This window comes from Hesperophylax consimilis, chromosome 16 (genome assembly GCF_061612785.1).
Source record: "Hesperophylax consimilis isolate HC1 chromosome 16, BYU_Hcon_1.0, whole genome shotgun sequence".
NCBI classification, from domain to species: domain Eukaryota; kingdom Metazoa; phylum Arthropoda; class Insecta; order Trichoptera; family Limnephilidae; genus Hesperophylax; species Hesperophylax consimilis.
This window is the reverse complement of record NC_142851.1, coordinates 9,202,637-9,227,849: the sequence shown is the minus strand read 5'-3', so window position 1 is coordinate 9,227,849 and position 25,213 is coordinate 9,202,637. Positions and strand designations below refer to the sequence as shown.

Genomic DNA, 25,213 nt, shown 5'->3' with positions numbered 1-25,213 from the left:
CTATAATTTAAATAAATTGTAAAAACCCCTAAAATAATTAGTTTTATTTCAAATTATATCCCAATCCCAAAGATTTTTTTTTTGTGAGAGCGATACATCGCCGACATCTCAGTGACCGAGGGTAGGTAGTTACTTGAAAAAATAGGGGTAGGTAGTTAAGGGCTAATAGTTAAGGGTTAATAAATATATTACAACAGTTTTCTCAAAAAAAACCGTTTCGATAAAATAGAATAATATTAATTACTAATTCGTCAAAACATTAAAAACATATTCTTACAATAACTTAAATAGATAAAATATTAAAAATTGTTGTAAAAGTGTTGAAATGTTAAAATGCTTACAAACTATTTATATATATTTCAAGTTTCTCATAATAGCAAAAAGATTTTTGTTCTGGTAATATTTTAAAAACTTGTAAAAATCAGTTGAATAAATAAACTAGTAGTTCCGTGACCAGTAGACTTCTTGTAATGTTAATTATTCCGATTTGAAAAATGTACTATCAAACACAGGTACCATCTTGACAGGATGAACCGGACCCGGAAAACACAAACAAATTTACATACAGACGAAATGCAAAGTGGTCAAGATGAAACAGAACTTCTCTACGCTCGGTCAATAACTATAGAGATAAGAGAGAGTACAGTAATTTCAAGTTTAAGCAGTGTTGATTAATGTTCACTTTATGCTTTTTAATTTTTTTATTATATTTTTTAAAAATAGATAACACCGTGTCTGAATTACAAAATTTTTTAAAGTTCAATTGTCTGACCAACGTGGTGTCATATTTATTGTCTGACTTTTCAAATTCTAATGACTTGAGACAAGTTGTTTCGGAGAATTTGAACAATTCGTAAATTTTAACGTTTATTTTCGGGTTCTGTGAAAGTCCTATTCAAGTTCTGTTATTAAATCATTACAGGCTAGTTGCTTGACAGAACTGAAATAATAATAGAACTTGAAAAAATCATTCACAGAACTAGAAAATTAACCTTTAAATTTGAAAAATTGTTCAAATTCTCCGAAACAACCCGTCCATAGAATAGGTTTTTTCACAAAATTTTAATAATTCATCAAATTTCAAAGTAAAAAATCATGTTCTGAGAAGGTGCAATTCAAGTTCTGTTTTTTTTTTTTAATTTATTTTAAACAACTTATCCATGATGACATAATAACCGAATTTCAATAGAACTTTCACAGAACTTGAAAATTGACTTTGAAATTTGATGAATTGTTCAAATTCTCCGAAACAACCCGTCCTTAGATTCAAATGTTTGTATGAATAAATAAAATGTTTGAATGATTGGAAAAATAGGAAATTGCTTTTCAGCTTTTGACAGAACTGGTGTTATTATTGGGTTTTGGACATTTGGCTGCAGCATTTCAGATTTTCAAAATAAACATGCAAAATGGTAGGAGATTTTCAATTTATTAAATACTATGTTTATTTTGGCTGTATTTAGAGTAATTAAAATGGTTTGTTCTTAAAAGCATAATATTATTATAGATATGAATATCTTAAAAATCCAGTCAGTATAATATTATAAATGTTTTTGCACTAAATTTGTGTACAGATCAAAAGGACATACAAAATTTTTTCCATAACAATTTTAACTAAAGAAATTGGATGGTTTTTGAGCAAGCAAAGGAATGCTGCGTTTCTTTCATAAGATTTTTAGGAAATTGCTAAAAAGATTTTTCATAAGAAAATACGTAGTTATTGGCACCAAGAATAATTAACTTTCAAACAAGATGGTTTCTTCATTGGACAATTCCCTTATTTACTGAAAGGACAAAAATACCCCTCGAAAGGATTCAACAAGCTGTACATAAAAAAGGTACAGAAAATCTGTTTAAAAAAATATCTATTCAAACATAAATGAAAATATTCTACAGGCAGAGCCCGCCCTGAGCGACACGGAGCCTGGCGCTAGTAAAAACCTTAAGGGCACTGTTTTTGTTGTCAGGTATTATCAACACCCTAGCTTCATGGCGCTTTGGCAAGTAGGCGCCCGGAGCGGACTGCTCCAATTGCACCTGCACAGGGCCAGCCCTGTCTACAAGCATAATTCTATATGTGAGAAGTATCTTTTAAAATCTGAAGCGCACTACAAAGACTAGACTATAGTAATCATTTTTATCAAATCAACAAATATACCTCCTAGAGAACTAAGAAAATTCCTAATAAAACATGTTAACTAACCTACTTACTAGGTTAACTAGCCGATAATCAATAACACCTTGAGGAAGACTGTTGACAAAACGTGGCAAGTCATTGAAGCAACAGTAGATTAGATAAGGATAAGACCAAGGGATTATTTGAAAAGTTTCTAACTATGAATTATCTACATCAGCAGTTGGATAAGTGAAATTGAAAATATTGTACGAGGGATCTTAACTTCTAAATATGTAAAATAATACCTGAGTAAGACTAATGCCCAGTTTTTCTTTGCCAGCTTAATTCTACAGTAGAATTATAATATCATAATACATATAACAGCATTTTTCATAATATCATGAATCTACATAATTAACTTAATCGATTAGTTTCTAGGATTGACACCTGCGGCGCTAGTTGTCACCAAATTATAACAGCAGCCGATAAAACTAGCAACATAAATTTTAAAAATTCAAATAATTTTCTAACACAGGATTCTAAAATATCATATATTGTATAAATATTAAAAATGGGATATACAGGGTTTTCCGATAAGAGGTGTTATTTTGAATAGCCCGCTATTTCGGTAGATGTTACTTTTGAAGCTGTCATTTTTTGACATTTGACAAGTAGAAACTACGCCATTAATAAAAATGGAACGATACACGCTTCAACATCGCATTTAAATTATTAAAAGTCACTTGAGTGAATCAAATACAAATCATTTTGAGTGATGAGGCCCATTTCCACCTCGGTGGCTTCGTCAACAAGCAAAATTGTCGCATCTGGGGCTCAGAAAACACAAGAGTTATTGTTGAAAAGCCTCTCTATCCTCAACGTGTGACTGTTTGGTGCGGTTTATGGTCCGGCGGAGTCATTGGACCTTACTTTTCGAAAATGAGGCTGGAGCAACAGTTATGGTGAATGGATTGCACTATCGAGTGATGATTAATGATTTTTTAAGGCCGGAATTGGATGTTATTGATCTGGATGTTCACTTTTAACAAGACGGCGCTACGTGCCACACAAGCAATGAAACCATTGATCTTTTACGATTTAATATAAAAATAACACCTTTTATTGGAAAACCTTGTACATGTTACCATTACAGTTTAAATAAGGATGAAACGTATCTCTCTAGAGTTGCTGTTTCTTCATGGATGAGTCAATGATTGTTCACAAAGTGAAACGAAACAGTCGTCATAAACGGTCACAGATTTCCTCTGTGCCATTTTAATTTATTTCCAAACATACAACTACTCGACTCGGTGATGCCCAACGAATACCAGTAATGTTAAACATTGAGAAATACGGGAATAACGGGGAAAACAAAATTCTTAAATACCTTTGTCATAATATGTATGTATTATATTTGTGACATAATATTATATCCTTAGCCCTCTTTTTAGTGAAGGTAAAAATAATAAACTATTGAAAAAAAAACGGAGCACTTGAAATGTCAGACACAAGTAATTTTGCTGGTAATTTGATGAATAATATTGGCAATTTTTGATATTTAAGGATTAATAAATGTTTTAGCTGACTTAAAAAAAGTGCCACAGGAGAAGGTATATCGTGCGAGTAGAGTAAACGTGAGAGTAAAAATGTGAGATTAATAAAGATCAGGACAAAAAATGATCACAAAAGGGTAAGCCAAACTTAAGGACAATACTTTTCATTAGCTAGGTTTCCAGAAGCTTATGAAAAACTGGGCATTAGAGATCATCGGGGAGTAGAATCAACCTACTTGGGGTACTAATTCTATTGCCTTTAACACTAATCAACTTTTTATTTACTCTCTATTATTATCTAAGCGCTCTGCGTGTTTTAAAGCAGTGCGAAAGGCAAACGATACACATAGAAAATTTAACATCAACAATAAACAATGTACAATATTATTTACTGACTATTTGAACCACCAAAGCTCTAATACATTGTATAAATTGACATATCCCAAAGCACAAGGTGTTTTATCAGTGTCTCAACTAAATCCTTTGTTTATATATGTGAACAATACCAAACACAGCATAGTACATCATCCAATTTTGAAGATTATTAGTATCTGTTTATATCCTTAAATAAATCAACAATATTAATCAAGATAATGAATTATTTAATCAAGAAGCTCAGTGATGTTTCAAGAGTTGGAGGCATAAGAAATTTGTAAAGTGCTGCACTTGGGCTGTTTTATTACTAAACGGTGCTACATAATAATATTTTTATGTAAAATCGTTCAATAACGATAATACTTATCTTTATATCTATACTATAAAAATACTCTTTTCAACCATAAAGCATTACTCACAAAGGAGTAAAACGTTCGCGCCGAGATATTGGAGGCTCGGGAGTTGATGTTTGGAAATTCAAACCAAGACCTAGCTACTTTTATGCTGCACACGTACTAAGAGTTGTCAGTTTAACACTTCCACATTGAGTATAGACAACGCTGAGAGAATATGTACAATCATAGTGCCAAGATGATCAAATTTCACAATTGTTGTTGCTATAACTTTACCCTCCAAGTTCTTAGTAAATGTCAAGGCAAAATCAATGGTATACGACCCAGATTCAAACAACTCTACAAAATCAGAGGCAAAAATTGCTTCACTCTAAAATACTACATTTGTGAGCGATACTTTATAGTACCTATGCATAAAGAGTTAAGGACGCCACAAAAAACAAAATTCAAAGCAGACCATGTCAGAAGTCCCAAAAGAAAAGGATGTATGTATTATGGATGCGAAAGGGACGTGGAGTGGGTATTAGACGATATTATGCACACAGCAGCTGCAAAATTCCATTGAAAATCAACGTGTTAAAAATTAAATTGCGCTAAAAGACTACTTTTATGAAGGAGGCCTGAGGATAGCAAAATACAAATAAATTACAAATTACAAAAAAAGGGGTAAATTTTTGAAGAAGATTAACAACAAAAAAAATAATACATGTACCCTGTTACTTTTTAATTACCAGAAATCTTCCTGAATTTAAACTCACGTCTTTCGACTGACGCACAAAATTGGCAATTTCTCAAACAACACATTGTTCGATCAAATACACACATTACTTTCATCTCAATAGCGCCCGGTGAATCAAAAGGCGGCCAAATTGACAATGATAATTAAGTGCTACCAATATTTAAACCATCTTCAAAGAGTTTTATCACAATGCTGATCACAATCATAATATTTAAAAAGCGCAGTACGGAGATGGCACTTCTTGCAATTGCTTAAATCTACTTAATGGGACGAACACTTAACTTGTACCCTTCTAAATTCCTTTATTTTCCAATATTTCAATACAAATATTGTCATGTTGTATCATTCCTTTAAAAGCATGGTAAAATGCAAAATCAACGACGAAATATTTTGTCATGGAAATACATATTAATATATTTTTAAAAGGGAAATTTAGAATTTATATTTATCATTATATTATAATTCAAATGTAACGGTAACACCATTTTCTTTTTTTTAAGGAATAGATTGTATTATTTGGACCTTCTTGCTGAAAAAATCAAGGCACAAGTCATTATTAAACACAACCAATCCGTTGTTTCCTCGATACTATATTTTCTCAAACGTAAATACAGGAAATGATGACAAAAAACATATAAATAATGAATTCAATACCACACTAAAAACACATCTACATAAATGTGTGTTTATTAATGTGATGTGCGACACATCAAGTTTTTCAAATATGTAGACATTTCTAATTGTTTTCTGAACTTTCCTTCAGCTTTCTCACATTAAAATGTACTAAATTAGATTCTATTGCAACAGCAAAACAACATCATCTCAATGAAATCAGATACAGCTGAATAAAAACTGATTAAAGATTATATTTACAAAAATGGCATATTTTTATTAATAATAATTTGTTTCATTATGAATAGTGTTGAGGGATTTTTGATCACATTGTTTTACCAAATTGTGCACTTTCTATTGGGATTCATGGACGAACCTACTGGACATTGGAATGCCTCGGCAAATGCTGCAGTGTTTCGTAGCATACCATTAACCCTGAAAAAAACAAACAAATTATATTAGTACGAATAACCATAACCGTAACCTGTTATGAAAATAATTATATTTGTAACAAAAATATAAAAATTAATAATGAATATCAATTAGCCCCGGTTAAACTTAATAATGAATTACGAAATTAGCTGACCAGAAAATAACACATTTCACTGCCTTGACTCTCGTTTTGTTTGTTGGCAACACAAGTGCATATTTCCACTTCCGCACACTCAAATCCTAATCGAAAGGGAACAGTCCTCTTCCCTCGCGGGGCCTTCAGGGAAGCAAGGGGGAGTGGACTCTTCCGTTATAGGGTCTTCAGTGAACGAAGGAGGGGTGGAGAGGAGAGATAAGGCCCTCTTCCATTGTGGGACCTTCAGGGAACCAAAGAGAAGTGGAGAGGAGAAATGACGCCCTCTTCCCTCGTGGGGCCTTCAGGGAACCAAGGAGAAGTGGACTCTTCCGCTGTGGGGCCTCCAAGGAACCAAGGAGGAATGGAGAGGAGAGATGACGCCTTCTTCCCTCACGTGAACCAAGGGAGAGTGGACTATTCCGTTTTGAGGCCTTCAGGGAACCAAGGAGAAGTGGAGAGGATAGATGAGGCCCTATTCCTCGAGGGGCCTTCAGGGAACCTCATATCCAATGACAACCCTGGCGAACTTTATCAAAGAGACCGGGTTCCGGTTAAAGGAATGAGGTAAAATAGCACTCTAAAACCTATTATCTTATATACTCTAAAACCTATTCTATCATATACTCCGTAGTAAATAGTTTAAATATTGTGTAGCAATTTTTAAAATGGGAGGCCTAACACATTTACGGCTCCCTTGTAATCATCCGATGAAGGATTCCGGGGGCCCGGTCGGTCTACGTATCTCAGGTTCCTTCCAGGAACCAAGAACCCAAGGAACCTAGCGCATCGCCATCTCCGTCAGTTCAGTATAGTTCAGGTTGTTTTAAATGGTCCACAGGTATGATGTTTGATTTTTGTTTGTTACTGTTTAATATGCTTTCAACCTTATCAAAACCTTTTTCTTTTCATTCTCACGACTAATCATTTAAACCAAAACAAAAGCTGTGCCAATGCCCCTGAAGAAGTAACTCTATGCCCCACTGATCTGAAGATCCGGTATTCACTGTGAAGAGACCAGATGGCGCCCATTTCATTCTTAATCAAGCCTTTAGCTCTATATACCACTTTGGGGCCTAAGAGCCACGTGGCTCAAATACACGGTAACAATTTAATATACCTGTAGGCCACAATTCCATGTATCAATTTAGCACCCAACCAGCTCCACTTCCATATATCAAACTTATACCTACACACGTCCAAACTATGCAACTGCAACGACAAAACAATGTTCCTTCCTTTTTCAACCGCTTCATCCTTTTATTAGTTCCCCTTTTGATAAGTTTTATAGTAGCACAGCAGCTTTAACATTACTATTAGCCTTCAGAACGCCAGGTTAATTAACTAATACCTGTTGTGTGCTGAAAGTAAATTTTTTTCAGCTTTGACATTATTAAAAATGTACAAACCATTAGCAAAGTTCACCACCAGTTTCTTTACAGGCTCCTGCCTAGTACCTAGCGGTCAGAGGTAAAACTAGGGCTAACAGATAAAAGAGATGTTTTGCTTTATCAATTGTTTACAATTAGGTTGTCAATGTGTGTTACTTGGTTAGATTATAAAAAGCCTCGCCGACTGGATTTTTCACTTCTTCTCTCCTATAAAATAGTAACAAACAGTCATTATGGTCACCAGACCAATAGTAAAAGTGTTTTGTCCGGGTCGGGAATAATTTAACTCTTTGTAACATTAAATAAAGTGAAATGCAGTTTTGTGCAGTAAAATCAAAAAAAACATGCGTCTGTTATTGAAGACTTCATCAAGCCCAAACAAATCTTAACAGACATTTTGAAAGACAATCTATATATATAAAAATCTCGTGTCACGGTGTTTGTGGTTGCACTCCTCCGAAACGGCTCATCCGATTTTTATGATCTTTTTTTATGTATAATTGTTCAGTATGAGAATAGGTTATAAAGCATATTTCATACCGTTAGGTGAATAGGGTGTCCCTATCCAGAAATTTTTTTCTGTTTTTTTGACAAAAAATATTTTTTTATTATTTGGTATCAAAAAATATCTATAAACTTAAATTTTCACCCTCCTACCCTCACCTTACCATTTTTTAATCTTGATTTATGTATGATAAAATTTAACCGTCGTTCATATTTCAGAGAGAACGAAATTATTTACGTTGTTGAATAACAGATGGCGCTGCGTTCGCCTCATCGAACATTCATCCACACATGCGCAAGTCATTCACGAGAAGCGTCGCGACAGTTTGACATTTCATTTGGCATTTGTCACGTATCACAACACAGTGTGTGCATAATTTTGTACGATTTATTTCAATTTATCTATTTGTGTGCATGTATTACAGTGAACAATGCCAGCAAGACGGAAGGGGCGTATTTGGGCCGTCGAACGAATAAAACAACAAACCTGCGAAATAGTAGAGCAAAAAGATCAGACATACAAATCCAACAAGATACCGAGAATGTGAGTGTGAGCATCTCGCAATTGAGTAAATCTCAATCTCAAGAGGCACGAGCTGAACAAAATGAACTGAAAACTGAAAATCAATTTCTTTTTTTTTTTTTGCTTAAATTTTGGCACACCATGTTTTTCACATGGACAATTATAATTGGCATGTTCTCGCGTGGGCAAACCATCGAGCTTATTTGTGTTAGCTTAAAGACGGACTGACATAAAATGTTGTCCACTCAATTGCTCTTCGAAATTAATATTGTTTTTCTTTATTTCATTTTCCTACTTATTAAAATATGTTGATTTTTTTCACTTTTCATTTAACTTTTAAAAGATCGAACAATGAATATGTCCGTTACTTCAATGAAACACATTGCATTGAGAAAATGAATGGTTGGTGTTTTTTTGTTTTTATCGGCAGTCATCGTCTTCAGTGCTCCATCCATCTTTCTGCCATAGATCCCATCCCCAAACACTTAAAATACATTCGTTATTTTTTATTTAACAACCGAAATATTCACTATAAATAATTTATATGGCAGAACAACGTTTGCCGGGTCAGCCAGTATAATATAATATACAGCTGAGATTAAACCCTAAGCAATTGACTTTTTTTCCAAATTAGATATAAAAAATTCACAACTGTGAACTCGATTTACACGAAAACGAAAGCTCAAATCAAAAAAGTTACAACACAAAATCAACTCCAAATGTTATGTAGATTCACCAGTTTTTCGGTCACTAAAAGATTCCGGAAACCGTGTATTATTATACACAATTCTTTATTTTTTTTTAACCTTTCAGGCGCTGTCATGTGAGAATCATCCTCCACGTTGACAATGTACTGCTGAGCCGAGAGCTTGCTGCAGTAGAGCTGCGCCGAGAAGAGGAAGAAGAGGCGCGAGGGCGGAAGTGGCAGGCGCGACAGAGACTCACCGCCCGCCTTACCCGCCACGCGCCACCAAGTCTCCCAAGCAATGCGCACAGCGCCCAGGTCTGCCGCGTTCTCATCCAGCGTGCTGTTGCCATCAAACTTGAACCAAATAAGGAGAAAATTTATATTTTTTAGTCTCAGATTTGGAAGTATCGTGAGGCGGACTTAACATGACCGATGTCGCATATGTGAACGAATGTATCGATTGTATTGAAAAGGCCACGTTGTAAAGGTTAGGAGGAGAAGAGGATAAAGAAGAAGAAGGTTCAGAAGTATCTGATTAGGTCTAGATTTTATGAATTCAAAATCGTAGATACTCTCAGTATCATTGTGGTGAAAGACCACCGGTCAGAATTGAAGCATTGATTGAAATGGCTTTAGCCATTTTTGATGGCCAGGTCTGAATAGCTAGCTTCTTCCTAACCTTTATCTCCCCCTCCTCACTCTCCTCAGCCTTACAACATTGCCCATTCTGGGATTTTATTATACTGCTAGCTCTGAGCAATAGGGATTCTTAGCAGAAATCACATTTTTAAAAAAATAATCATAATAATATACAGGGTGTATCGGCACGTACCCGACAAACTTTAACCAGCTTTTCCTTAGCACATTTGGAGTAAAAAATGTTATGGGCACTTTGCTGTCCGGTAACATTTTTTTTTAATAAAAAATTTACTATTCATATTTTCACCACATGTCACCAATGTTTTATCCTTTGTCAAAGTTTGAAAACCCGTCTGGCAATATTTTGTTCGAGTTTCGTTGAATAATGTACGTACGTACCTACGTTGGCGCGCTTTTACAATCACAACGAAATGGCACGGCACCATTCGTCTCATTTTTAACTATTATTATTTAGTGTGTACGAAAGAGCGAGGCCACTTTTTGACACACTTGCTAATAACAGCTGTTGAACACGAAAAACAATTCAAATGACAGTGACGGAGTGTGGATTTTTTATTTATTTTTTGTTTTTAATGGAAAAAAAATGTTACCGGACAGCAAAGCGCCCATTACATTTTTTACTCCAAATGTGCTGAGGAATAGCTGGTTAAAGTTTGTCGGGTACTTGCCGATACACCCTGTATTTGTACTATAGCGAGTTTTTTGTGCCCTCAACTTGACTGTCTTCTCGAGTGAAAGCTAAGCAAATGAAAATTATTAAATTCAACATATTTCATTAGGTACCTACCTCAACCTGCACCCGTTTCCCCATGAAGTTGAGCACCTTCTGTGATGAGGTCTGGTAGCTGCGCGCCAGGCAGCCCAGCTTGGTCTCGAGCACCTTCAGGGCTCGGGACTGCGCCCACAGCGGTGACACGGTGTGCCCCAGCGTGTTGAAGTCTAGCGCGTGCATCATCTCGTGGCTCATGATCAGGCCGATGGTGCCGTACACCACGTACTGGGGCACCTTGTCCGTGAAGTGCGGTGTGGTGAGGAGTGCCAGAGGAACAACTGGAAAACAAATTAATTTACATAAACTCAAATGATTATAAATGTATCTGTAATAGTAAAAAGCATTCACCTGAAAATAAAATTTCATAATCAATTAATGATAAATTACTCTGTGGCGTCATTTTCACTACATTTACAATTTGGCCACTTGAGCGCCAGCTATCCAAATTTGGGTAGCAAGGTAAAATCAGCTGTAGGTATGTGAAATTAATATAATTGTTTCGAACTTCCCGCACTTCATTTTAATTCAAATCTGCCTACCTACAGCTACCCCAACTACTTATTTTGATCATAGTCGAAAAAATCGTCAAACTAAACATAAGCTGTGTTTAGACGGTGGCCATTTTATCGGGGCTTTATACAGGGTGTCCGGGGTGAAAGTGTAGTAACTTCGGGAGGTGATTCTACATGATGATAGAAGTAAAAAAGATAAAATAACTTTTAGATGTACTTTTCAGCTACAAACGAAAAATTGCGCTGGGGTGTGCGTACTGCATTATTATTGCTTTTGGATCATTTGAAATCGAATGGCCGATCCTAGAACTAACACCCGCTACCCCCCTTTCCCGCGCTTTACAGCTGGTAACAGAACAGCTGAGATTTGTTTACTTTAAAGATATATTAAAAAATACCTTACATGTACTCACTATACATGTGGGTCACATAACTCGATAATGGGTTAGAGGGCCTGAAGGCCGCCCGTTACGTAACAAGAGATTCATTCATTAATTCTTCTGAAAGTTGATTACTTCAATGATCTTTTCATGCCGTGAAAAAGATAAGGATTTTTAATCCACATTTATGACAACATACCTCTCAACGACGGAAACTTCACCGGCAAATAATAAACAACGTCACCAGTCTCGCGCTCGACAAGCACACAGTGAATTTATCGGGTAAGTGTGTACCTCCACTAAGGATTTTTAGTAGGTATGTCTTTTTGTATGGAAAAAAAACAGTTGGAATTTTGGAAAAAGTTATTCATCTTTTTTGCTCCTACCATCATGTAGAATCACCTCTCGAAGTTACTGCACTTTGTCCCCGGACACCCTGTATACACAATATCCGGAAACTCGTTATACAAGCGTGAAACTGGTAAATCTACATCAAATTTAGAGTAGATTTAGATATATAATTTTTCTTTTTTTTTAGTTTTCGTTTTCCAGAAAATCGAGTATTTTTTTTTTTGGGTTTTCTATTCTTTATCATGTAGATTCACCAATTTCTCGCTTGGGTTTAAATAGATTAAAAAAACTTACTCATTTCATTAATGTCCGGATAGTAGAATGAATTCACAACAAAGGGGGCAGGCCAGCTGATCTGTGTTCCATTATTAGATGTCGCCACTTGCAGTATTCTCAAAACTCGAAACTGATTTAGCATGTTATCAAAAAAGTTGTTGGTGACATTCAACTATAAAGAAAAAACATATTTATTATTACGTATGTATGCAATAATATTTTGTTGATTATTTGAGTAGTAAATTGCCTACTGTCTTGATATGCAAATTCCATTCCCATTGAATAATGATGATAGACCAGGTTTATATATTAACCCTAGAGCCCTAATATTTTCTGAATTTTTTATTTTTTTTTTAATTTTCTTGCTCATGGCAAGCAACGTATTTAGTATCTTCCTCCAACTTCTTCTCAGGTCTCCACACTGACTATATTCCGATCTGAGCCCAACCGCGGTGGCAAATTGCTCATTTAAAATTACAAATTGCCCTGTTCTATTATTTCATACATATTATGAATTTCAACATATGTATTTGTTATTTTGCATCGGTATGCATATATTAATGTACATTTAAACTTTTTTAAATATATTAAGACATTTCGGCCAGGTATTTTTTGTGCTGGCGCTATGCCGAGTCAAAATTTATGTCAAAATCACTATATCTTCAAAAAAAAATTTAATATTTTAATAAAAATTTCTACATAGTAAATCAGCATACCCAAGCTATGAAAGTATTAAACGAAAATCGAATATTATTTGAATTGCAACTCAATTAACCTTGTAATATGTTTATTACGGTCCACCTATCAGTATTTGCTCATACATGCAGGAGTTGAGTGGGTGCGGAACGGAGAAAGAGATTCGAATCAGATTTCACGGTCATAAAAACCCTCATTCCAGGAATTATTAATTATTTCACTAACAAATAATTTACTATCCTTTTGTTGAAATACCGATATAAACGAAAGACACAAAAATAAATTTAAAAAAGGACTTACATTACGATTCGATAATTATGTACATACAGTTGAGACCTTTACAAAGAGATTGTTATATAATATTCATGTAAAAACATTGAAACCGTCTTTTCTGCCATTGAAATGAGGCCGGCGCAAAAGGTAGAACTACCCTTCCCGCCATTAAAGCATCAATCGACTGAACGGGTAGAATTACCTTTCCCGGTCGAAGTGTGTTAATGGTTAAGTTCCATGGGGAGATTTTTCACAAAAAAGCGTCACGTAAATGATCCAAATCAGCGTTTAACAGGGTATTCAAGACTCAAAAAATTAAGGATTTATTTTTGTACTGTTCATTAATAATATGATAATAATTACAGAATTCATCAATTCGTCCACAAAGGTAGCATTCCGCAAAGGCGGCCAGGCTATGAAAAGTGCCCTCATGTTGGTGAGCTTGTCCATGAGGCTCCAGCGGGTGCTGTCATCCAGCCAGACGGCTCGCTCCACCAGGTTAAACAGGGAATGCTTCAACTCTTGGAACACATTTTCTGCCTAAAATCAAACAGTTCCCTAAACATTACATATACATATAATGCATAAACGCAAACTGAAGGTACAAACTATTAAAATGGGCAGCCCGTCTGATAAATTCACTTACCTTAACAGACATATTACTATGTTAGGAAATACCAGGTGGCGCAAAAGTCATCACCCTATTAGAAGATGCTCTCATTTTTGAATTTGGTCTTATGTCATCACGACCTTAACATTTGTGAAGTTAACAGAAATTAGAATAGGTACACATTGATAAACCATGATCGCATATTGCTGGTATTTCAATGAAGGGTGCAACTAGAATCATCACATATCTTCGACACTTGTCCAATGCGTGTTCACCATTCATACGGTAACCGGTCAAATCGGGACAATGGCAATTCAAAACACTCAAAAGTGATATAGTCATGAAAAGTGATAAATAGGTTTTGATAGGTTAGGTTTATTGCCTTTTTAATCACTTTAAATGACTTTAAATCACTTTTTAAAAGTGTGTTGAATTGCCACTGTCCTGAATTGTCATGGAACCATTCATAATGAGTTGAACAATATCCTTCCTCTCCTTAAAAAACCCTCCACACTCTATCCCCAAAGATGAAAGAGGTCTTCAGTTAAACCTAGTATGTATTCATAATAACATAATATTCATTGCCTGAAAGTGGAATATTGAATCACCCAACGAAGTGATTTATCAATGATCCTTTATTATACCTGATAAATCATTGAGAGCTTGTTTACGTACTACGGTCTACCCACTATCAGAGAACAATCAGTTTGGATAATCCACTCTACATTTCACAAGCAAGAACTCTATTTACAGCCTTCCATCAATCTTGTGCATATTACTTTTTAAATAAATAAAAAATATTTATGTATTGCTGACCGCTTTTTGAACTTCATCCAGAAAACCTTCCGAGTAATGCGTAAGATAGAGAGCAGAAACAGGACGGGACAAGCTGCTCATAGTAAATGTGTTGCAGAACGGTTGGTGATTACCAGCCACTGTGGTAAGATTTGCAATTGTATACAGAAAATCTCTTGCGTACATTGCCAGTAACGCATTGTGAATTACTCTGAAATATAAAGAAAATAATATATTTCTCAATTTGAACCGATATTACTTACTTAATAATATGCAACATCTTGATAATAAACAAGAAAATACAAGTACATTGTAATAACGCACAAACATAAGTTACTGTTTAAGCTAGTCATGGGTCGATCGTGAATGACCCACTCATTGAAACCTGCTCACGAGCCGCCAAAGAGCGAGCGGGTTATTTTTTCATCGGCACCCGGATCTCGCAACTGCGACCATAGATATATGCATGATAGATAGATGTATGAATGAGCGAGCAGATTGTCAGCACACGGGGCGTGAGACCAGTGTAGGAGCGTGGTCGTGAGAGCCAGTGTGACAGGGCGAGAGACCATAGAAAATGTATTTTGTAGAAGTCTTCTCTTTTTTGCTTATATCATCTTCTGCCATTTTCTTTCCTGTGTAATCTTTGAATTATTAATTTCTTTTAACCTTCTCCGTATTATGTATGTACATTGTATTTAAGTTTTTTTTTATATGATTAAGATGATCTCTTAACTTTATAAAATAACATGTAACCTAAGAATAAAAATGATGAAATTGTAAAATAAAAATCATGCAAACATTATTTATGTTATACACCCTCTTGTACTCCTATATCCCTGTATCAAAAATAATCATAGTCATAATAATCCATGTGCATGGAACTGGAAACTGAAACCGCAGTGACAATTCGTTTCAGATAAACAATCTCTATTTCTGTGTTGCAAGTATGAAACTTGAGTCACTTGAGACGCCCAATCTACATAATTTCACATCTATGGCATGGTCTAACAGCTACAGGACCTACCTACTACAAACCTATTTACTTCAAACAAAAGTTAAAGTAGCCGGGTGATGGGTAATCGGGTTTCGGGTTGTGTATGTCACCCGTAATTGTAATCCTGTATCGCCCGTAAAACCCGCTCAAAGAGTGCGTTTTCGCGACCCAGTGGGTCATGGGCGACCCGTGTCTACTACGAGTAAAACGATAGATTGGCCCAGCTCTAGTTTGAGCTTCCACACTATTGCAGCGCTTTCGAGAGACGCAACAGCACAACATATCCATAGTTTGCGCATTACCTGACACAAATGAATTCATCAGCAAGAAATGCCGGCATTTGCACAAAGGTACGATTATAAAAGATGAAACACTAATCATAATTTCAACAATGCTGTTTTTAACTATTACATAACTGTGCTCAAATAAAATCCTATGATTGGTATTGCCCACCTGTTTTGAAACCGAGTAACCAATTCAGAAACAGCAGTCAAGTATGTTTTACTTGTTAAATAGATATAATATTCAGATACATTTAATTCTGGCATTATTTCATCCAACAAAATCTTCCATGTAACCTGCAATAAAAAAGTATTAGATATCAATCAAATGTATATTATGACATACATATTTCTCATTAAATATTGAATTGATGTGAGTAATACATAAATACATATTTTTCAATGAGTATTGAATTGATGTGAGTAATAAATACATACATATTTCTCATTGAGTATTGAATTAATGTGAGTAATACATACATACATATTTCTCATTGAGTATTGAATATATTTGATTAATACATACATACATACATATTTCTCATTGAGTATTGAACTGATGTGAGTAATACATACATACATATTTCTCATTGCGTATTGAACTGATGTGAGTAATACATACATACATATATTTCAATGAGTATTGAATTGATGTGAGTAATAAATACATACATATTTCTCATTGAGTATTGAATTAATGTGAGTAATACATACATACATATTTCTCATTGAGTATTGAATATATTTGATTAATACATACATATTTCTCATTGAGTATTTAACTGATGTGAGTAATACATAAATACATATTTCTCATCGAGTATTGAATTGATTTGAGTAATACATACAAATGGAAAGTTTTCTTGAAGTCGTTCCACTGTGTAGATCTCAGTGTAGGATGTGTCATACACTTTTTTTTGTACATCTTTCTTTCTAGGTTGTAACTGGAAAAAAAGCAAAACAAAGTTTTCAATATTTTGTACATTATACATTATTATTTGTACATTATACATTATTATTTGTACATTATACATTATTATTTGTACATATTACATTAGACTTGCTCTTGGTGCTCATCAATTACCAATATAAAACATATTTAAAAACATCTTTGATGTAAATATACCTGTTCAATGGCGGTGGCAAATAAAAGAATTTGCTGAATCTCGCTGCCCTTCAAAGTGGGGAGCATTCCTTTTGGTAACATCCCAGAGACTATACTTTCCAGTCTATATAATTTGTTTTCCAGATCTTTATCCTGAAAAGGACAATACAGATAGGAAAGTGTTTATCATTAAAAATACGCAGGTCCAAATATTGTGTTTCATTATCTTCAGATGTACAGACACAAAATATTAAAAATGGATAGACTTGAGCTAAAATAAATACTTCCATCACATCATGCAACGGAATCTAATAAATTGGTGTCTATTAGATTCTGTTGCATTTTGCGACTAATGTATTTTAGAATGCATTGCAACTTGAATGCACTACAGGCAGTACGTGCCTATTTATTTTGTACTAGAAAAATAACAGAAATTACAATTCAAATTTTGAAAAAGAGAATTAAAATAATTTTCTGTCGAAATATTTTTTATTTATAGCTTGTCTAAATTTTTTTCAGTCAGTTCCAATTTAGAACATTAATTCAAAGCAAATCCGTGTTGTAGAGTTCATACAGACAGACCGACATTAACATTTTTTATTATGTATATCATTGCTCTGGAAACAACACTTTTTTGAATTTCGAACTTGAACGCTTTAAGTCGGGTCTCTAGCAACAAAATGTTTTTAGTTTTCACCACGGAAAACAGAATGCAAGAAGAACATTTTTACAGGGGTTGCAATATTTATTTTGAGCCGGTAGATACCAAGTTCCTAATCAAATTCCCCTAAAAAAAACATTATTTTTCGACAGGAAAAAGCTATGGAAGGTGTTGTCCAAGTATGGAGTAAATTTGAATCTCACTTTATTAGGGAGGCTTTGCATATGTTAGGGTGAATGGTAGTTTTACGGGGTGGTTTGATATCACAAAAGGTGTTAAACAAGGCTGCGTAATGTCACCGTGGTTATTCAATCTATCCATGGATAATTGTACGCAAGAATTGAAAGAGGTGGGATTGGGCGCGAATTTGAGTAATCTGAAAGTATGTTGCCTTTGTATTATTGTATGCTGATGATGCGGTGCTGATTGCTAACAGTATGGAAGATCTACAGTCTCTCGTGTTTAGGATGAACGAAGTATGTATGAAGAATGAGTTAATGATGAATGTAAGTAAGTCTAAAGTCATGGTGTTTAAAAAAGAGAGACGAAAACAGTGTGAAATATAGTTGTGAATGAGGAATACTTGGAGCAGGTAGATGAGTTTGTGTATTTAGGAAGTATGTTTATGAGAGATGGGAAGGCTGACAGAAATATTGAAAAAAGGGTAAATGCAGGTAACTCCATTAATGGTGGACTAAACGCAGTTGGCGCTAACAAAAAATTGTCCAAAGAAGCGTAGCTAGCAGTCCACAATTGAGTGCTGGTACCTACCCTGATGTATGGAAGTGAGGCATGGAACTGGCAAAGAAAGGATGAAAGTAGACTGAATTTTTTTTTTTTAATATTAACTTCACACAGGAGGCCCTGAAGAAAATTATTTCCCTCAGGGCCTATGTCATCTTTGGGGATGCTGTGTGGTGGGTATTTTTGTGGAGAGGAAGGAGTGAACATGGGTCTTGAAGAGTCCCATGTTGTAGGAGGGAGGAAACACAGCTGTAGAAATGAGATCCCTGAGGCGTATGTAAAGATCCGCAAAGAATGTAAGGCTGATGTAAGAGTAATGATTAAGATTTAGAAAGGGACGCTTAGATGGTTTGGGCATGTAGAGCGAATGAGCGAAGAAAGTAGTGTAAGTAGAATATATGAAGAAAATGCAAATGGTAGCAGAAGTCGGAGACGCCCTTAGGAAGACATGGTATGATCAAGTGAATCAGATACTAGCATCGGCCCATGTTAAGAATCAGAATAATAGAAGAGTATGCATGAGACGATGTATGAATGTGAATGAGGCAAGGAGTGTGTGCCAAAACCGAGTTGTTTGGCGGTCCGTGCGCTCTGCCTACCCCTGCGAGTAACGGCATGATTGTTAGTTAGTTAGTAAGTTAGTTAACTGTTTTCTTACTTTTATGTATTTGTAATTACTGCTTGGTTTGCTGGCTTTTATGTTTTCAAAGGAATGATAACTACTCCCCATTTCAGGAAAAAAATTCTGAAAAGCAAATTAAATCAAATGTTATTTGCACATATTTTTATTGTTGATGACAAGAAATGTGTAGGTATCTGAAGATATTAAATTCTCACATAGTAAGTATAGTCTCATCATAAATAATATTATTACAGAAGAAAAAAACAGGGATGTTAAGGGGATCCTCTTGATAGCTTGTCCATAGCCATTCGAGCTATGGAGATTTCCGGGTGTTCGGTTTTCGATTTGGCCATTCGATTTAATTAATGTCACACTTCCAAATATTAACTGCTTATTGCACTTTAAAGCCAATAAATCCACCTACATTTCAGACGCGGCCCGTGACTGTAATTACCAGCAGTGCATTTCACTTTTAAAATGTACCTAGTCTGTAATTTAGGTGGAGCAAATTAATGAATGGGAACACCTACTGCAATTCATTCTATCTTCTAAGTTATAATTGTAAATTAACTGATTAAATAATACAAAATTATCTCGAAAATAAAGGACACTCAATTCATCGTTGAAAATATAGCGAAACCGTTTGATTTCACCGCGAACGAGTTCCAATGTGTTAATGTTGTTGCGTTAACATTGAACATTAGTATTTCTAAGCGAATCCATTCCAAACGCATTGGATTACACATGATCAAAGTGATGCAAAATTCACTCGCCGTCAAAGCACTTCGATAATGCACGGAATGGGTTATGTATCTGCACTGCTCTAACACGTAATTTGACGTTAAGAGTGTAATCTGTCTCGCTCATGTCACCGTTTCGGCTACTTCGGGCTGTCTCGATACCGCCCGATGCTGTTTTAGTAGTATGGTAAAAGTTGGTTCTGTGCATATCGGGGTATGCACGACCGCTGGCTCTTGCGCGGGATTTTTTTACTAGAAGATAGCTCAAATAATGACCTGACGGGAATTACGAATTTCTTACATCGATCACTGGGGCACAGATGTCGTTGTAATTTGTTATGTGGAGATTGAAGACAAGCAGTGCAATGCACAAATGCACGTACCAAGGAACCGCCTCTGCTACATTTCAACATTTATCCAATATTTTTATGTGTTATTAAAAACCTTTTTCCATTAAAAAAAAAACACAATTTCGCGAAATAATATTCAAGATGGTAATCTATTGTTTATCACACAAAAAACTTTCGACTGACATTTTTTGACATCTCCCTCTAATACTTTAATAATCATAGGTCATGGATATCTCTATCCCACCGCGGTCATGACCGAAAACCACTTTTATATGATACTTTTGTATGATACTAAGCATAAGTCAGACATGATAGTGTTTACCTCCTTGGTCTGTATAGCAAAGAGAAAGAAAGGAGATAGTTTGGGGACAAAATTGAAAGTGACCCGCGGTAGGTACGTACAATAGCTTCTCATTTGGATGCTAGATGGCACTGGAACCCGCTATTACCATACAAATCTGGACGAATATTAAAACTAAAAGAATAATCAGGTAGTTTGTTAAATCCATTTTTTAAATTAATAATATAACAGCATATTTCTGGAAGAACTAAGCGCACAAACAGACAGACGGGATAGCAACTTTGTTTTATACTATTAAGAGATTTTAATTAATAAAAATCATCTACCTAAATTTGGGTTACTAACGCTTAAGTGGCTAAGATAACGTATATTAATAAATAACAAATAAATTATTATTTTTTTGGTAAACTAATGTTTAAGACAAGATTTTTTATGCATAGCACAAATGGTAACAATTATTTTATAAGCAATAATTATTAGCCTGAAACACTCATCCACATTTAAAAATCTCCTGATAAAAACCAATAAATACTCACATTAGGTAGAAAACTCGGCTAACTTATCTGATACACAGCCACTAGTTATAGGTTTGAATACCGAATAGTAAACTAAGACTTTATAAATAAGTAAATCGAAAATACTCATTATCCTGTAGATAAGCTATCAAGAGGATGGTGAAATAGCCCCTAAGAACCTTAACATTACAATAAATCACATATAATTAGATAAATTTTATTTACCTCTTGAGTATCAGCAATAAATTTTATATCCTTTGGAAGATCAATAAAAATAGCTGCGTAAGGTTTTCGTAACAGGTCTTGCGTCACATAGACATCAAAGAGAGGTGCTCCACTCACTTTTAGAATATTTACAAACAGTGAAGTCAAATCGCTCGGTCCTATTGAACCCGGTGGTAAATATCCTCCAAGCTGGTCCAAAACTCTATACACTAAAAAACCAACAGAGTATGATATGATTTGAGATTTTCACGGCCAAAAGTATTTTAGAACAGCATTACAGTGTCCATCTGCCCTGATGATGGGCACTGTAATACTGACTGAAACGTCGGCTAAAGAAGGAAGTAGCACAACACAGTATAAGACCTCAAAATATATCACTATACAATAGAGTATTTTATAATTTGTTTTGTTTTTTTTCTTTTGTGTATCACAGACTGTGTGTCCATTTACAATACACATGTAACATTAACTACATATAAAAAAAGAATAGAAATAACAAGTTATAAATAGTGATTTTTGGCATTGACATGCCTCTTGAATTCTTCAAGGCTACTATTAAAAATATCGATAGTCTTGGAGGCGTTGTATAACAGCGCCATACCTCGTGTCATGCTATGCCAAGCCAGTACATCCGTTCTGCCACGTGGGATACATAGCAGATCATGGTGCCGTCCCTGGCTGTAGTTGTTCGGTACGAACAACTTATAGCATTCCAGAAGGTATGGGCTATCTTAATAGATAATTATTAAGAATTTTGTACACCGTTACTGCAAGGGCCCCACTCCTCCTCGAGTGGAGACTTTGGTAGCGCGTTTCGGCAAGCAAATCTTAATGTATTGTATACAAATCTCTCGATGTATTTATCCATGATTTTAATTTAGAAGAATAATTACTTTGAGACATGTCGGCAGGTTTCGATAAGGCAGAAAGGCAGCTTAAATAGAAGTCTCCAACCTTTTTAAATCTTCCATTAGTTGTTTTTGTTTTGATTAGATCTAAAACAAAATAAAAAAAATATATAATTTTCAGAGATGTAGAGTTCAGCTGGGTAATATGTAAAATTTCAGGCAATATCCGCGTCAGAGTCAACTACTTCCAACCTGGAGCCAGTGATACTGTGGCATCCCTGAAGGTACTTGGGAGGGGAAGGATATGGGGAAGAAGAGGGTGGAGAAGTACCTGGCTATTCAGATCTGATCACCAAAATCGGCTAAAGCCATTTCAAGCAACGTTTCAATTCTGAATGGTGGTCTTGCACCAGGGCGATACTGAGAATATCTTTCATCCTCATATTATTTTATATGATTAAATTGTGAAATAACACAAATCAATCAATTAAATTTACTTGCGCATGCCAGGATTTGACTCCACGAAATCCGGATTGCTAGTAAAGAGCCTTACCCTCGACCACGATGGCCATCATGTATATACAGCTTTACTCCTCATTACATTTCTCTTTGTAAATAACACACATTCATTAGGGCTTTTCCTGCCAAAATACTTCTAATTCAAACATATTATAACAGATATCAAATCAACCCCTAAAAAACATTTTTTTGATATGTATAATACATACATCAATTTTAAAATGAATTTTATAACATGAAAAAAAAAAATAATAATTGGTTTGACCGAGGGTTGAACGAGGGTTGTTTGTATATTAACTGCTGTAATGACATCTGATTTCAGAGAAATGCATATATTTCCGCGTGTGTGTACAGGATTGCAATCAAAATTTGATAGAATTCATTGTCACCGACAACAAGTCTATCAGCCGAGTTTCAGCTCAATTGCATGTAGGGAAGTGGGCTAATTTCCGCTTTCAAGATTTGCACTATTTCATTACCGAAAACAGAAGTGAAATTCAAATAGATATATTTAAAAAAATCTACTTATACTTATGAACATAAATAGAACTCACGGTGCACCAACTTGTTGATATTGTGCTGCACGGCGGAGAAGCTGAGATCATCTTCCAGATGCTTGGGATGCTCTCCCCAACTTCCACAAGCAAAACTAAAGAAATCTCTGAAACAAACAACAACACTTTATTTTAAACCAGAGATAGGGATGATCATGTATAGGCAAGGATTGCTATATCCCATATCAGCGGTAAAACTCAAAACATTGAATATGTAATTGACAAATTAATAACAGTCCAAAAAAAAATTTGTAAAGAGTACATTTTGTGTATAAACTTACTTGCAAGGGTCTCTATTCCACGATAAAGAAAGGCGAATTCTTCGGGCTATATCTACGCAGTCGAGAGTATCACACAGAGGCAGTGGTACATCCCAAGTCTTGTCAACAAAGCAATCCACATCATCCTATAAAAATTAGTTTATTAATATATACATTACATCAAAGAAATTAACATTTTTTCCAAAGCAGCTAGCTAAATAGATATGGAAGAGCCGAATATATCAAAAATTAATATTAAAGGGTTAGTAATTGTTTGCTTACAATGTTAGAGCAATCCTTGTAGGGTTGTTCATTTGCGGGAACATTTGAAATCAGGAAGAGTACAGGCGAAGCGACGAGTAAAGATGTAACAAGCAGAGTGACCACGGTCAGAGAGGCCTTGTGTAGGCTGCTATTAGTTCTCAGCCAGTAACACGGCATGCAGCAGACCCAACTTCCTCCAGATATCTTCAACATAAATATTAATTTATAACTCTTACTCATGAACATACATATTTACCATCATTATCCTATTGCACACTAATATAAATGTAGGAGATAATGCTTTCGCCATTGGGAGGAGAGGGCGGGTATGTTTGCGGGGATGAGGATCTTAGAATTGAAAAGGTGATGATTTAGGCCTGTAAAAGTATAGACACATATAAGATATATTGTGTATGAAGCTTAAACATTTCATGCTCACATTGAAAAGATCTGCAAATCAGCCATAAATATGTTTTGTTTTGTCATACACAAGCCAAAGGTGTTCACCAACCTTGCAGTTATAAAGCTGCTTTACTTTAGCTTAGTGCGTAGCACTCTTGAGATAGGATCTCAGTTAACTAAAGATTAAAAATATCTTAATAAACTGCCTCGCAGTAAATGTGGATATTTTTCAGATGTCCTTCAACAAATTTAAGCACAAAGTAACCTAAATATTTTTTGTCCTACATGTAAGTGATAACTATATTTTTTGGTATTTTCTTTTCGCTTTTGCAATGTATTGATTTGTGTACTATTTTTGCAAAATATAATAATAAAATAAAAACGAAGATCCCTCCATCACTATGTAACCAAAACAATCCCCAGAAGCTACAAAATACAAATTACTATTACAGCTTTTCAAAACAATATATTAGCGAAATATGGTTTTAGGAATAGTATTATTAATGAGAAAAATGTATGGGGCTCCACTTTTATACAAAACATTTACTATTTGATCTTTAGAAAAAACAGTAGAATAGGTTATGTTTTTTTAACAATCAATAGGTTACACACTCTACCGGATAATAGGCAATAAGTTCACACATTTAGATTCTGTGACGTTCGTAAGCCAATTATTCGTGAAAATAGATTCTTATCAGAAAAATCGTAAACGCCGCAACACCGTACTCCAACGCGAATTGTTTGTTTTAATTATTATTTATTTTAAACAACAATAAAACATGTATTTTATTATAGTATTAGCACTTGCCTGCCTCCCGTTGTGGTCAGCGACATGGACATCGTGAACTTCGCTGGTCACATCAGGTGGGTAGGGATGAACAGATCTGGAGAAGTCGTCCATCGTGAAGAATAGAGTCGCCAGCTCCAACCGTTTGATTAAATAACGTTACAGCATACTACATAGTAGGAAAATACTAGGTTAGTTCCGCGCCACTAAATTTCCCTGACATGTCTTCATCAAAAACCGCACGCGCTCATAATAGGTAATTAATTGCAACCTATTTTTATTTTCACGCACGTT

At 35.0% G+C, this 25,213-nt stretch overlaps 1 protein-coding gene across 1 annotated transcript; it reads right to left on the bottom strand.

Annotated features, from left to right (window-relative positions):
• Positions 1-4,960: 4,960 nt before the first annotated feature.
• Positions 4,961-25,213, bottom strand: LOC149416677 (endothelin-converting enzyme 1-like). Its single transcript, XM_089640868.1, has 16 exons — positions 24,941-25,213; positions 23,749-23,934; positions 23,488-23,612; positions 23,207-23,313; positions 22,179-22,280; positions 21,286-21,494; positions 19,191-19,277; positions 17,149-17,280; positions 16,871-16,966; positions 16,195-16,319; positions 14,766-14,955; positions 13,703-13,879; positions 12,389-12,542; positions 10,867-11,129; positions 9,538-9,773; positions 4,961-6,183 (listed from the first exon to the last, which is right to left on the bottom strand). Exons 1-16 carry the CDS (start codon positions 25,031-25,033, stop codon positions 6,084-6,086), a joined length of 2,382 nt encoding a protein of 793 aa, XP_089496994.1. The 5' UTR covers positions 25,034-25,213; the 3' UTR covers positions 4,961-6,083.

Coding starts and splice junctions, on each gene's coding strand:
- LOC149416677 (XM_089640868.1), bottom strand. CDS start 25,033: ATGGACGACTTCTCCAGATCTGTTCATCCCTACCCACCTGATGTGACC. Junction 17,281..19,190: donor GTAATTACAAATACATAAAA/GTAAGAAAACAG, acceptor TGTCCTTTTCAG/GATAAAGATCTGGAAAACAA. Junction 12,543..13,702: donor TGGACGAATTGATGAATTCT/GTAATTATTATC, acceptor TTTTCTTTATAG/TTGAATGTCACCAACAACTT.